Source organism: Zingiber officinale, chromosome 11A, assembly GCF_018446385.1.
Source record: "Zingiber officinale cultivar Zhangliang chromosome 11A, Zo_v1.1, whole genome shotgun sequence".
NCBI lineage: Eukaryota > Viridiplantae > Streptophyta > Magnoliopsida > Zingiberales > Zingiberaceae > Zingiber > Zingiber officinale.
In genome coordinates this window covers 16,986,427-17,001,058 of record NC_056006.1, presented here as the reverse complement: position 1 = coordinate 17,001,058, position 14,632 = coordinate 16,986,427, and the positions used below count along the sequence as shown (strand labels likewise).

The 14,632-nt window shown below is 42.4% G+C and overlaps 1 protein-coding gene across 1 annotated transcript; it reads left to right on the top strand.

The window, feature by feature from the left end:
* The first annotated feature begins 6,348 nt into the window (after positions 1–6,348).
* Positions 6,349–7,990, top strand: LOC122032642 (probable 6-phosphogluconolactonase 4, chloroplastic). Its single transcript, XM_042591956.1, has 3 exons — positions 6,349–6,605; positions 6,700–6,835; positions 7,354–7,990. The coding sequence occupies exons 1-3, from the start codon at positions 6,427–6,429 to the stop codon at positions 7,840–7,842; spliced, it is 804 nt and encodes a 267-aa protein (XP_042447890.1). The 5' UTR covers positions 6,349–6,426; the 3' UTR covers positions 7,843–7,990.
* The last annotated feature ends 6,642 nt before the right edge of the window (positions 7,991–14,632 follow it).

The window sequence follows — 14,632 nt, the reverse complement described above, 5'->3', positions numbered from 1 at the left end:
TTATTAGTTTCTACAAAAGATTAAGAAAAGATTTAATATCTTTCCTTATTTGTAGATTGAAAGGAGATTTTAATTTTTAGAGATAACTTTCCTTTTTGGAAATTATCCACATGTTTAAAAGAAAGATTTTAATTTATAAAATTTCTTTTTATTAACCAATCATGAAGGGATTAAAATTATTGGAGAAATTTTTATAAATTTCTAGAAACAAATTAGGAAGTTTTAATTTTTGTTTTAATTAAAACTCTCCTTGTTTTGGGAGAAGAGTGGCCATTATAATTTGAAAAGAGAAAATTATTTTAATTAAATAAATTTTCCTTTTCAATGGCAAAAGAATTAAGGAAGTTTTTATTAAATTTTCCTTATTTGCCAAGACCAAGGATTATAAAAGAAGGGGTAGAGGAGGCTTCAAGGCGAACAACTCTATTCTATTTTTCCTCTCTTTTCTCCTTGGGTGTGGCCGGCCCTTTCTTTCCTCTCCTCTCCTTTGTGTGGCCGAAACCTTCTCATGGTGGAGATATCTTTGGTGGCCGGATCTAAGAAGGAGAAGAAGGAGAGAAAAGAAGCCTCTTTTCTAGCATCCCTTGGAGCATGGTGGTGATGGCCGAAACTTGTAAGGAAGAAGAAGGTGCTAGGTGGTTCTCATCTCGGAAGATCGTTGCCCACACAACGTCCGAGGTTAGAAGAGGAATACGGTAGAAGATCAAGAGGTCTTTCTAAAAGGTATAACTAGTAATTTTTGTTTCCGCATCATACTAGTTATTTTTGGAAATAATACTAAATACAAGAGGCATACGATTCTAGTGTTTCGAATTTGTTTTCGATATAGTGTTTCTTTGTTTTTTTTTCCTTGTGATTTGATTGTTCTTTTCGGTTGACCTAAAGTTATTTTAGGAAATTAAATATTAGCTTTCTATAAAAGGTTTTGTCTAGTCGGTGGTGGTTGCTCCCATATCCAAGAAGGCCGTGTGCCTCGCCACGTCAGTACTGGGAACCAATTATGGAAATTAATATTTAATGGAATTAATAACTTAAGGTGATTTGGGTCGAACGTGTTAAGTTCCGCAGGAGACCCAAGTCAAAACCTAAAAGAACAAATAGATTAAGTTTTGGATCAAACGTGTTAAGTTCCGCAGGCGATCCAAAATTTAATTTAAAAGAACACATGGTAGCTAGGAAAAGGTTCAGACCTTTGTACAAAATTTTTGTAGAGTGGAACCTCTAGGTTTTCCGAGTAGCAACCAACAAAACCCCTGTCTTTACCGAACCATCAAGCGGTGACATTAAACCCCAGTTTTCATCGAACCGTTGAGCGGCGATGTAAAACCCCTATCTTCACCGAATCGTCGAGCGGCGACGTTAAACCCCTGTCTTCATCGAATCGTCGAGCGGCGACGTTAAATCCCGGTCTTCATCGATGGTCAAGCGGCGACCTTAAACCCCGGTCTCCAACAACAGTCGAACGACGACCTTAAACCCAGGAGAAGGTATAAACCTTGTTTGAATTTGTCAAATGGTCGATCGACGACCCGCAAGTCGCCGGGAGGGCCATGATTATAGCCGAACGGAAACACTTGGTACCAAGCATGGAAATAAATAAATCGTGAAGAAAAGCCCCGCAGAGCGGGCAAAACGTTCATTTTGCAAAAAGATACTATCGAGCGGCAGGATTACATTTAAGACTTAAAAAAAACTTTTACAGGACTCCAGCTCACTCTATATAGTCAAATACATCATCAGATATGGAGTCGTTCAGCTGACTTTGGCTGATTACGCCGTCTATCAGGGCTTCGGGGAGATGACTGCCGTCCTTGAGCTATTGGAGGGTCCCATCAATGGCTAACTTGAACGCTCGGACGATCCGCTGGACAACTTTTTCAGTAAACTGGTCCGAGCGGAGATACTCCTGTTTCATCACTGCAAAGCGGCTCAACTCTTCTTGTTGGTAGGCTGTCAGGGCAGAACGGGAGGCCTCCAGGGCATCTTCGGCCTCCTTGAGCTTCTTGTTCAGAGACTCCTCTCCAGCCGTTCGGCAGGCCTGCTCAGCGATCAGATAGTCCTTGGCCTCTTTGAGCTTTTGGGTGAGTCGTCGAGCCTCCTAGTTCTTCAGTTCCAGGTTGACGATGGCTCGTTGCTTCCTCGTGGAGGCCAACTCGAGCTTTCTATCGTATGTCTTCAACTGGGTCTCGATCTGGCCCAGCCTACTAGCCTGATCGGTCGACTTCTGCTGCTATGCCGAGAGGAGTTGTTGGGCCTTTTCCAGGTCGCCCTGCAGCTGGGTGATTGATGGTCCCTGGGAGGAAGAAGCCTCACCTGAAAGCTTGAGCTTCTTCAACTCTTCTTCCACGAAGATGAGTCTTGGCACATGATCATGCTCTCCACCCAGTACTACAGATAAAAAGATAAAGGTCAAGCACCGATCGGAGGTAATGCGTGAACTGAAACTGAAAAACGTACCCCCGTAGACATTCGCACATGGCTGTTGCCGAGCTGCCCGGGAGACATAGCAGCCGCTCGGGCCCTCGCTTCCTCCCAAACACTGGCAAGCGGCCCACGGATCAGGATCTTGTGTTCGGGGATGGTCGGACAGGCGCATTGCTCAAGATAGTCCTCCGTTGGAAGGTTGATAGTCGCTATCACCGATCGCCTGCCGCTCGGGTTTGACGAGGAGGAAACAGCCAGACCTGGAGCGGCGCCCGACGTCGGATTGATCCTGGACACTAGTGGTCGGCGTAGGGTTCGGGGCGGCGACAAAAATGAGACCGGAGGAGCGGCGATGACCTCTAACGACGGTCTGACCAGAGAGGGCGTCCGATCGGATGAGGTGGCTTTCGCTGTTGGGATAGCCACGAGAGACGAAGTGCCCTCGGCGAAACCCACGCCCGAGGTGGCGAATCGGGAGGTGTTTTCCGTACGGCACCTCTTGCGCCTGATGAGTGGCAACCCCTCATCGGAAGATTCGATACCCTCGGTCTGAGCGGTGGGTTATGCTTCGAGAGTTGGGGGTGGCACAGCAACTTCTTCGATGCTGGCCCTCTAAACGACGATAGGGTCTCCCCGCTCTTGACTTGCATGCCTTCGTTGGAGCCGACCGGCGCTAGGCCAAGGCTCTCCATTTCCTTGGTAGCGGCCGCTTCGATCTCGACATCCTTCAACTTCGTCAGGCCGGCCATGCGCGCTTGCATCATGGTTTTGGCTGCAAGAGAGAAAAAGCAAATCAATTAGACTCAAAGGAGAAGTGCCAATAAATTTCATACCTAAGCCGTTCGGGAGCCTCGTGCGAATCAGACTCAGCCTGAAGACATACACGACGCCCTCGTGCAGTAGCTTGTGGATATCGTATTTCTAACCAGCCAGCATGTTCGCAGCGTGAAGGTAATCCGGTCGACTCTTATACTTCTTCAGGTCAGGCGGAGGTGGTAGTCCGACCTGCCATTGGGTCCGGAAGCTAAGCTTGGTCGTTTGGGAAGCCACATGAAGAAGGAATACTCCTTCTAGTGTTTATTCGAAGTAGACATCTTATCAAAAAATACTAGACTGATCCGAGACTGAAAGAGATAGGCCTCGAGCTTGGACTGCTTGGGGTAGTAAAAATAATGAAAAACTTGAGGGGTTAAAGGGATGTCGTGTAGCCAGAACAGGATGACAACGCCGCACAACATACAAAATGAATTGGGTACTAGTTGGGGGAGAGGAACACGAAAGTAATTACAAACTTCAAGGATGAAAGGGTGGATCGAGAAGCGAAGACCGGCCACACACTGGTCTCGGAACAAGCAGATGGTTTCGGTCGACGAAAAATGTGGTCGATCGGACGAAGATGCCAGAATGACCTCATGGTCATAAGGGATTCTGAAGGCGTTTCTAAGGCTTTCAGCATCATCCGCATCGAATCTGGTCTCCATGGTAGAATACCAGAGCCCAGGCGAGGGGGCTGACGGCTGTGAAGAACTGGCTATTGTCGGAAAACAAGAAGACAGTTCGATTAGAAGAAAGACAGACACGGAACACAGCGGATAACGGAAAACAACTAAGTAACGAAAAGATTGAAGAACAGAAAGGAACGGGAGAGCTTACAAGAGAAGAAAAGGTCGTCGGAAACAAGAGCAAAGATCGTCGGAGCACTGGTCACGCAGAGGAATGCCGACAACCTTCACAAAAAATGCAGGAGAAAGACGCCGACATCGCGGCTTTATAAATCTTGAGGTCGGCCGACCGGGGTTGTCTGATCCAGGTCACGGAAGCCGAAGCGCAGATTCAACCATTGAATTCAAACCGCCAAGCGTCACATCAACGTCTATCACTTTGGACGTGCGATGACGGTGGCAGTCACACGTGGCACACGACTATAGGGCAGCATTTAATGAACGTCATTAACAGGTGTGGGCGCGTACTCGACTTTAATGGAGATGATTTGCACAAATTCTGAAGGAATTCTGATGATGTTAGCGTTGACCGCTCACAGCCAAGGATAGAAACTGCAAACTTCTCCAAGTGCAAGTGGCGAAGTACCGATCGGCCTCAAGGAGCCGTCCGACACCCTCGGGCAGATCGGTCGGAGTTCCAACCAGTATCACGGCCGATCGGCCAACCGATCTCCAGACTAGCTCGTCTAATCAGTCGGACTTGCAGCCTCCTTCGACTAGATTTGAGGGGGAGGTATGTGATCCGATGATAAAGAGGGGTCCCAGTCAGTAGGGTGGTCAATGACAGGGTGGAGGTCAAAGTCAAGCTGGTCAACATCCCGGTATTATCGTCCGATCAGGCAACCCCCTTTTCCAACCGGGAGAAAGAACCCCCCGAGCCTACATGAAGCAGACGTTAGCACAGCTCGGCCAGGTACCGAGCTTCCAACGCTCAGACAGACAGGGTATATGCCGAGCGGCAAGCCCGCTCGGACTCACACCGGTAAAGCAGTGACGACCGAGCATACTACAGTCAGACACAACTCTGTTCTTCATAGCAGCGAAGACTGGACAGCGGATGCTGGCCGAGCGGCCATTCTGCTCGGCCCGAGGACAAGATCGCCCGGACGACCGATAAATGGCCAAGCGGCTCTTCCGCTCGGCCTTTAACAGACAAAAGGAGGATCAGAGGATATCCTTCTGGGAACCTGTGCTGCCGATAGACGACATGCTTCGCGACATGGTCAGGCAGAAGATCATACGATGGAAGCTTCCGCTGTCTTGTTAGAGATATGCTCGGGTCGTTAAGGTATGGTGTTAAGGACACTTTTCTGATACGCCCCTTCAAAGTATGCTTTGAGCAGTGTGCACGCATCAGAGAGCGTGCACTCGCTCCCAGGGAATCCTATATAAAGACCCCCAAGCTTCAACGGAGATATGCATAATCTCTACTGTAGCCACAGTTACTCTGTCATTTTGCTTCCTCGTTTCTGTTACATCACCGGTGTTTGACTTGAGCGTCGGAGGCCATCGTCTGGGAACCTCTCCCCAGTACGGTACTGACATTGCTATGGTTACAAGCTTCATTGACGAGGAGTCCACCACTAATCATCAGGAGTACCACACCCCTAATATCCATTATCTCGACCCTTGGGCAGGATCAAGTATATATATCAATTAATCTATATAAAAATTTCTTAGTTCCATGTAAAATATCAAAAACTCTAACGCAAAACAACACTTCGATCAATAATAAAACTTTTATTTAATTGAGCTCTAAATTATAAAGACAACAATCTTATTAATTAAGTTTGACTTGACTTGAATAATTTACATCCCTATCAATGACAACCCAAGTCACTAAATATAAAACTTTAAATCTAAATAAAAATATAAAATAATTTCTCATATAAAATGTTGTGAACCTCCAATCAATTCCCCTAAAACTCATTAGGTAGGGATCAATCCTTTTCTCCTTTTCAAATATCTTCTTCACCTTTTTTATCTTACTCGTCACCACAAGAACAATATTCTTTCCTTTCTATTTAACTTTTTTTAAATAATAAATAACAAGTGCATTATAAATACAAAAAAACATTCACCTCGTGCTTAAACAGAACGACAGCAGAGACACCGGATTGTGGAACAGTGACGTCATGATATCTTTGGAGACGTGACAATTGTGCTATTTTTCGGACAATGAATGGTCGAACATCCTGTTCCTTGACTCGGACGAGACAGGAAATGATTGGTTGCACTGATATCGTATTCCGTGTAGTGGCCGACACAGGGAATCAATGAGTGGATTCGTGAATAAGCTCACATTATATTTTATCTTAGAAGTTCTTTCTTCACCGTTCCTTGTATTATCAACGGTCAACAATGGATCGGCACGATTGAGAAAAGGAAATGAGTGCCCCAGCGACTATATAACGAGGTCGATGGCCTCGACGCTGCCGTCGCCGCCGCTGCGCCGTCGGTTCTCGAAAGACATCGCTGGCCGCAGGCTACTCATTGTGCTATGGCTGCTGCCGAGGCGACCTCCGAGATCCGGAAGCAGGCTTTGCTGGTGTTCGATAGCGAGGAGGAAGTCTCCGTCTCCCTGGCCAAGTACACGGCGGAGTTGTCGGAGAAGTTCGTACGCGAGAAAGGGGCCTTCACTGCTGTTCTCTCCGGTGGAACCCTCATTGAAACCCTAAGGTACGGGGTTCAATCTCTCTGTTGGCATGTTGTTTTACGGTCGTGGCGGTTTTCCACAATGGAAAATGTGAAAAAAAAAACTTTTTTTTTTCAGGAAATTGACGGAACCGCCGTATTTGGAGTCTGTGGATTGGGCTAAATGGCACATCTTCTGGGTGGATGAGCGAGTGGTGCCTAAGGATCACAAGGACAGTAACTACAAGTTGGCATTTGATGGATTTCTGTCCAAGGTACTAAATGACCAAGAAAATTGGATTTCAGTGAATTCTGCTATGCTACATGATTATAGTCACTCATGATCACTTCCCTAGTTCTTTTAATTGTATATGAACTAGTAGCTTGAATTGCTGGCGATGAAATAGATGAGTTCATCTATGATTTCAGAAAGATAAAATCACGGCTTCAGTAGGTTCAATTTGTTGATATAGGTTTGTTGATATAGGAATGTCATTCTTAGTATTGAACGGACCGACAGACAGAAGCTAGTTAGAATGCTTTTATATATTAATCCATATATCGTGGCTTTTAAAAATTGCAGAATATATGCAATTTGTTTGTTCTGCGTTTACAACTTCCTTTTTGATGACAGTGGAAATGTTTTAAATGATAGTGTGTTCAACTTCCTTTTTGATGATAGACGAAATGTTTTAAATGATAGTGTGTTTCATTAGCCATGCTATTACAAGCAAGTACGCATTCTTTGATATCATAATATTGTAGCTACTCACTTTTAGTTGCTTATTGATAGGTTGCTATTCCCTCGAATCAAGTTTATGCAATCAATGACACGTTATCAGCGGAGGGTGCTGCCGAAGACTATGAGACTGTGTTGAAGCATTTGGTGAATGCAGGGTTGCTGCCATTATCATCTGTGACAGGATACCCTGTGTTTGATCTCATGTTGTTGGGAATGGGACCAGATGGCCACATTGCTTCTCTTTTTCCTGGCCACCCTCTCCTCAATGAACGAGAGAAGTGGGTGACCTTCATAAAGGATTCTCCAAAGCCACCACCAGAAAGAATTACATTCACGTTGCCTGTGATTAAATCTTCTGCTTATGTTGCAATGGTGGTCACTGGAGCTGGGGAAGTTCATGCTGTTTCGAAAGCTCTAGGGAGTGAGAAAAGGTCATCTGATTTGCTTCCTGTGGAGATGGCTTCCCTTGAAGATGGTGAATTCACTTGGTTTACTGATAAAGCAGCAGTCTCCATGCTTAAAGATAAGGCAAGCATGTAGAACCATTAAGTATTTCAAGGTTTTTGCAGTATTCTGAATTTGAATAACTTATCTGGATGAGTTCTTATGTCCAGTTGTCTGGGTATGTCTTTGTACACTTTAAGTGTAATCCAATAACTATAATATTACTTTTGCTTTTTACTTCTTCCATCTGTCTTTGAGATCTTTGCTAGATTAATTATGATATCACTGTACTGCCTTGGGTTGAATTTGTTGCTACGGGGCTTGACAGCCCAACTACAGGTGATGCTTGCCACATGTTGCATGACGAAGACATTTTGAAAAACTTACATGTTTTTTGTTCATATTTATTAACTAATTACTAGACTGATATGGTTGATTGCAAAGTTGTATATGTTACCTAGATGTTTGTCAGTGGCATTTGGTTTTTAAAGCACCTATGCGGATATGATTCTTCAGAGAAGTTCAGGCCTTAAAATAATTGAGGTTAAAGATGGTCAATGAAAATTAACTGTAAATACTTGGGTGAATATGTTATGTGTAGGCTAGCTTCGTGAATCACTTTTCTGTGCTGTAAATTATTCTAAGGTCATATCACATGCTGGAAGATATACTCCTGCAAGATGATATCACCACATTGTCACCACTTTTCAACTGCAATGTAAAAAAGATGACTCTGTGGACTGTGGTTACCTATTTTTCTTGAAATGATGTTCAACTATAATTCTTACCCGTGTTAAAAATTTATTTTAGTCTAGTATTGTTTCTTGCTCGGATATACCTAAGAGATGACCTAAATGAAACTACAGGCAAGACAAACTTACTGATTTAAGCACTGACTACAAGTAAGACAGGCATCATTCATCATACCTAGAAGAAAATTCATACTATGGTGAATCATGTTCATCATGTTCGGAATCTGAGTCGGACAAAGGCCGGATGAGTTATTGCTAGTGTTGACGGAGAGACGATTGAGACACCCTTCTAGTATGCCTCCATCAGAACGAACCCCCACGTAGCGCTGACGAACGACAATGACTAAGCCAACGGTACCTGATCTCTATGCACACTCGGACAAGCACGCGGGACGTTAGAAACCAGAAATAAGGGGAAAAGTGTTGGGGCAATTTCCCTTGGTCAAATTTGACCAGTTTGACTAAGTTTGAGTTGAGTCAAGCTTGAGTCGAGATTCGAGTTTTAATGTTTGACAATATAAAGAGTTTGACAATATAAGGAGATTGCTGGAGCAATCCTCCGGTTGTGGAGATGGTCAAAGGGTTGACCAGGTTGATGAGAAGATAAGTCAAGTAGGTCAAGGTTGACAGGAGACTTGACTGGGGAAGTCCTAACTGGAGTTTAGGCAGTGGTAAAAGTCCTAACTGGAGGTTAGGCATTGGAGAAAGTCCTGGTGAGAAGCCAGGCAACTGGAAAGTCCAAGTGTGATCTTGGCATAGGTTGTAAGTCCAAGCATGTGGTCTTAGCAAGGTAAGTCCAAGTGTGATCTTGGCAAAGGTTGAAAGTCCAAGTGTGATCTTGGCAAAGATTGTAAGTCCAAGTGTGATCTTGGCAAGGTAAGTCCAAGCATGTGGTCTTGGCAAGGTGAGTCCTAGTGTGACTTGGCAAGGAGAACCCGATAACTAGGATGAGGCCGAAGGAAGCTCTTGAAGGCAAGGCGTGAAGGATGGGGAGATATCCGATGGGCGTGAGGCTGATGGAGGAAGCTAGAAGGCTAGTTCGAGGTTGGTCAGGTGTGGTCAAATGCTAGGCATGATGCACCAACAGATCACAGTTGATCGGATGTTGGTTTTAGGGGACTTTGGGCTTGCCTTGGGCAAGAAATCAGGAGCTGAATCGATCAACCAATTGATTGGCTCATGCCCAATCGATCGGTTGATCGATTGGGTGAGTCCCCGCGAGAGTCTCCTTCCCAATCGATCAGTGGATCGATTGGGAAGCCGACTGCGTCGCACAGAAAGCCTCCCAATCGATCGGCCGATCGATTGGGAGCTGCGTTTTTGCCCGATAAGCTCTGGATCGATCGGCCGATCGATCTAGGTGATTTCCAGAGAGCACAGAGGCACTCTGGATCGATCGGTCGATCGATCCAAAGACTCCCCAATCGATTTGGGAGCAATCCAATAGATTGGGATTCGACCGTTGGCGCAGGTTTTAGCCGTTGGCGTGCGATTCCTTCAGCACTTCTTCGTTTCTTCTCTATGAGTGCTCACAGCAAAGCTCCACAGTGATTCCTTGATTCTCACCACCAGTTCTTGAAGGTTCTTGGAGGCACATCCAAGTCAAGAGGCGAGTTACAACAAGAGGAAGAAGCTAGGGTTAGGGTTTATTGTACTAATTTTGTAAAGATCTCCCTTGTATTTGCTTCTCTTTGTATTCTTGTTGTAATGTGAGCTTGTAAGGCTTCTCCGCCTTCGGTAGTTACCGTAAATGAGTGTTTTCATAGTGGAGGGTGTGTGAGTGTGTGGATCCTTGGACTAGTCACCTCTTCTTGTGGTAGATACCAAGTAAATCTACGTGTTAGCATTGTAGTGTGTTGTTTCTTGTATTTTCCGCTGCACATCATCACAAGAAGCAAGCAACGACGCAAGGAGCTCGACGAAACGCTATTCACCCCCCTCTAGCGGGCACAAAGGTCCTAACAATTGGTATCAAAGCGAGGCCGCTCTTCTACGAACTAACCGCCAAGAGAGCAAGAAGCTAGAGGAAGAAGAAGATGGAGAGTGAAGGACCTCTCGGAGGGGACATCCGGATTCCTCCGTCATACGACAAGGAAGACTTCGCCTTTTGGAGGAATCGACTGGAGATATGGTTCCAAATGGATTGGAATCAATGGGTTGTCTTGAGTGACCCATTTGAAGCTCCTACGGACAAGAAGGGTAAACGCCTCCGACCTCGACATTGGACCGAAGAGCAACGAGAGCAATCGGAGGCGGACAAGGAGGTAACAAGAATTTTGCATAATTTACTACCTTCTAATATTTTGTTGAGTGTAGGTGAAACCACAAATGCAAGTGATCTTTGGAAAAAGATCATTGCCTATCATGAAGACTCTACACAAGTCCAAGGAGTGGAAGAGCCCAAGGAGAAGGGCTCATTGGTCCAAGAAGAGAAGGACCAATCCGATGTTGACACGAGGTCAACATCCGAAGAAGAGGAGGAAGAAAAGATGCAATCCGATGTTGATGAGAGGTCAACATTCGAGGAGGAAAAGGAAGAGGAGGAAGAGAAAGAGAAGGAAGAGGTGGAAGAGGAGAGATCTTCCACATCCTCAAGAGATGAAGAAGTGGAAGAGTCCACATCCTCAAGTGAAGAGGAAGAAATAGAAGATGATGTCATCTCTACATTGTAAGAAAAATCAAATGGAGGATCAAGCATCAATCCTACAAGCAAAGGTATACAGATTTCAATTATTAAAGATAAAAATCATATCATTTGCTTTGAGTGTAGGGAGCATGGGCACTACAAGAGCAAATGCCCCAAATTGGTCAAGAAAAAGGGCCAAGTAGCAACAAAGGGCAAAGAAAAGCTCAAGGAGACTAACCCTACAATAAAGAGAAGCAAGGAGCATATTGTGTGCTTCTCTTGCAATCAGAGAGGACATTACCGAAGTCAATGTCCTAAAGGGAAGAAGTCAACCAAGGTGATTAAAGGAAGCACAAATCTAGGGGAAGCTTGTAAGAGCAAACCCAAGGTAAATTTTATTAATGCAAATTCTTTTAGAAATGATAAAAAAACATGCTCGTTCAAATTTAAATCGTTATAATGTTATTTATCATGAAAATAGAATGCATGATAAACCTAAGGACAAATATATACCTCCTCATGCTAGATCTACCATACCTAAGGTTAGGAAGATAGATAACTACTTAGGCAACAATTCTAAGGACTTTATATATAAGCCTAAGGCTAGCAATGCTCGTAGGAATCAACAAAAATCTAAATCTATGGATTTAGTAAGTGAAAATCAAGTTTTAAGGTCAAGACTTAATAACTTAGAGAGAACCTTAGCAAGAATGGAAAATTTGCTTAAGGGGCAAAGTGAGCACAATCTTGGAAAAGCTAGACAAGAGTCATCCAATGGCTATAGAGGTTTGGGATACAAACCCAAAGCCAAGAAGGATGTGACTTCCTTTCATAGGGTTCCATATAGATATGGAACCAAACCTAGGACTAGTGGTCAAGCTAAAAGTACAAGGGAAGTTCTCCCTAAGAGTACTTTTGCAAAGACCAATGTGACTAAGACTTCTAAGAAGTCTAATAATGTCACAAAGAAGGTCACAAGGGAGGTCATTCCTAGAGTTGACTTAGTAAAGGTGACTAAGGCTACAAAAAGGCCAAACAAAGTCACAAATAAGATTACAAGGGGAGTTAGCCCTAGAAGTGACCTAATGGAAGTGACTAAGGCTTCTAAAAAACCTAGAAAGGTCCTTAGGAATGTATCTAAGGAAGTCATCCCTAGTGAGTATCTAGAGCATCCAAGGAGCACCAATAGGTTTTGGGTTCCTAGGAGCATATTCTCTACACCCTAGATGGTTTAGAGAGTGTCAACTCAAATTGGAAGGATAGTTAACCCAACCTTGTTAAAGTTGACATTTGAGAACATTTTCAAAGTTATTGTTAACCTTTGAAAATGAAAAGGATTATGGGGTCACTCTTTGAAAGTGTAATATATGTGCCAAAATTTGAAGAGTTGAACTTAATCTAAATTGGCACACTTAAAAAAAGTATAAGAAACATCAAGTTAGGCTTTTGATACTTTCTTAAGGAATTAAGAGAAAACTCATGCTTTAATAAAATGTGATTAAGCCTTGAAGGACAAAAAGATGTCAAATGTTGAGGATTTGAAATTAATTTTAATTGACACACTTGAGAGAAGCAAAAGTAATGCCAAATTTGGAATTCGACATTTTCTTATGGAATTAAGGGAAATGTAAGCCTTAATCCAAATTGTCACTCTTGGAAAGAGTAACATGTGTCAAAACCTAAGAAAATTGGATTTAATTTAACTTGACACAATTGGGAAAACATAAGAAATACCAAATTGGGGTGTTGGTATTTTCCTAGGGTAATTAAAGGAAAATCTAGTTCCTAATGTAAGATGTTTACTCTTTGGAAGAGTAAAATGTGTCAAACTTTAAGGATTTGAACTTAAGTTAAATTGACATATTTAGCAAAGGATAAGAAATATCAAGTTGAGGTTTTGACATTTTCTTAGAAGGTTAAAGGCGAATCTAAGCCTTAATTTGATTTCATTTACTCTTTGAAAGAGTAAAACGTGTCAAAATTTGAAGAATTGAAATTAATCTAAAATTGGTACACCTAAGGAAACTATAAGAAATACCAAGTTGGGATTTTGGTATCTTCTTAGTGAATTAAGGGAAATCTAAGTGTTAATCTAAATTAATTACTCTTTGGAAGAGTAAGCTGTGCCAACCCTTGAGGAATCACATCAAAGGTAAGTTGGCACACTTGGAGAAAGGATAAGAAATGTCTAGTTGAGATATTAGTATGTTCTTAAGGGATTAAGAGTAAAATTAAGTCTCAATCTAAATGTTTGATCCTTAAAGAAAGTAATATGTGCCAAACAAATATTTGAGAATTGAATTCTTAATTTCAATTGGCACAAATAAAAAGGGTAAAAGAAATGTCAAGTTGGGTTTTGGCATTTCTTCAAGAAATGGGCAATTTAGGATTTAATTTTAAGATTAGCTAAGGTTTAAGGACACTTAGATAGGTAATCTAAGTATTTTATTTATGTTAATTTGTCATGCTTTGTTTGCCTATTATATGTCATGACATCATGTGTTGCATTCATTTTTGTTATGAAAAATACAAAAATACCATGTTATGTCATACATACATCATGTAGCTATAGGAAATTTTCTTTTGAAAATTCTTTCTTTTTGATGTATGTTATAACATCATGCATTATTTTAATTTCCTTATAATTAAGGATAAAAGATATTTATTATGAATGGTAAATATCTCAACAAGTGGGATTATACCAAGTGGTATCCTAGGCGGATGATCATGAGTCTCAATATGCCTAGATAGATATGTATTATCCCTTAGTTTAGGGCAAAACTAAATTTACATCTCACAAAGAACCATAAGGTGACTTGTATGCGTTTTAGTACACATTAGATACAAGTGAGATGTTAGGATGGTGAATAAAACTCAAGATGTTGATTTAGTGTATCTTGTTGAGTTTTAGGTTCATCAAAACACATAGTTATGTGTTTTCCAATCATTGGGAAAGTTAATGTACAAATCATGTGCATTGAGCCCAAGGAACATGGTTGGATATTGATTTTGAAAATGTTCTTAAAATGCTTTTGGAAAACCTTGATGAAGGCTATCTTTTGATAGTAATCATCATTGAATAGTTAGGCACAAACTTAGAAGAAAACACTGAAGTTTCTACAAGTTTTCAAATTTGTGTCAATCTTTAAAAATAGGAAGTATTTTCATAGAAAACTATTTTTCCTTGATAGTTTATACCCTAAGAATTGTCTACATGAATTTTCATGATTTTTTGAATTTTGTAGAATTTTTGGGGAGTTTCTGAAAGTGTATTTCATCATTTTCAGAGCCTCAATCGATCACCCGATCGATTGGGGTGCCTCAATCGATCGGGCGATCGATTGAGAAGGCATTTCTCGTGAGCAGAAGCTCGCTGGATCGATCCACCGATCGATCCACATAGCCTGAATCGATCAGTGGATCGATTCAACATGGCTCAATCGATTGGGATCCAACTCCAATCAATTGAAGTGCTGATTTTGGCTATGTAAGCTAGATTTCATCTTTT

What these genes read in the sequence shown, in the direction of transcription:
- LOC122032642 (XM_042591956.1), top strand. Translation starts at nt 6,427, where the DNA reads ATGGCTGCTGCCGAGGCGACCTCCGAGATCCGGAAGCAGGCTTTGCTG. An exon ending in ACCCTCATTGAAACCCTAAG is followed by an intron (nt 6,606 to 6,699) that starts GTACGGGGTTCA and finishes TTTTTTTTTCAG; the next exon opens with GAAATTGACGGAACCGCCGT. An exon ending in TTGATGGATTTCTGTCCAAG is followed by an intron (nt 6,836 to 7,353) that starts GTACTAAATGAC and finishes GCTTATTGATAG; the next exon opens with GTTGCTATTCCCTCGAATCA.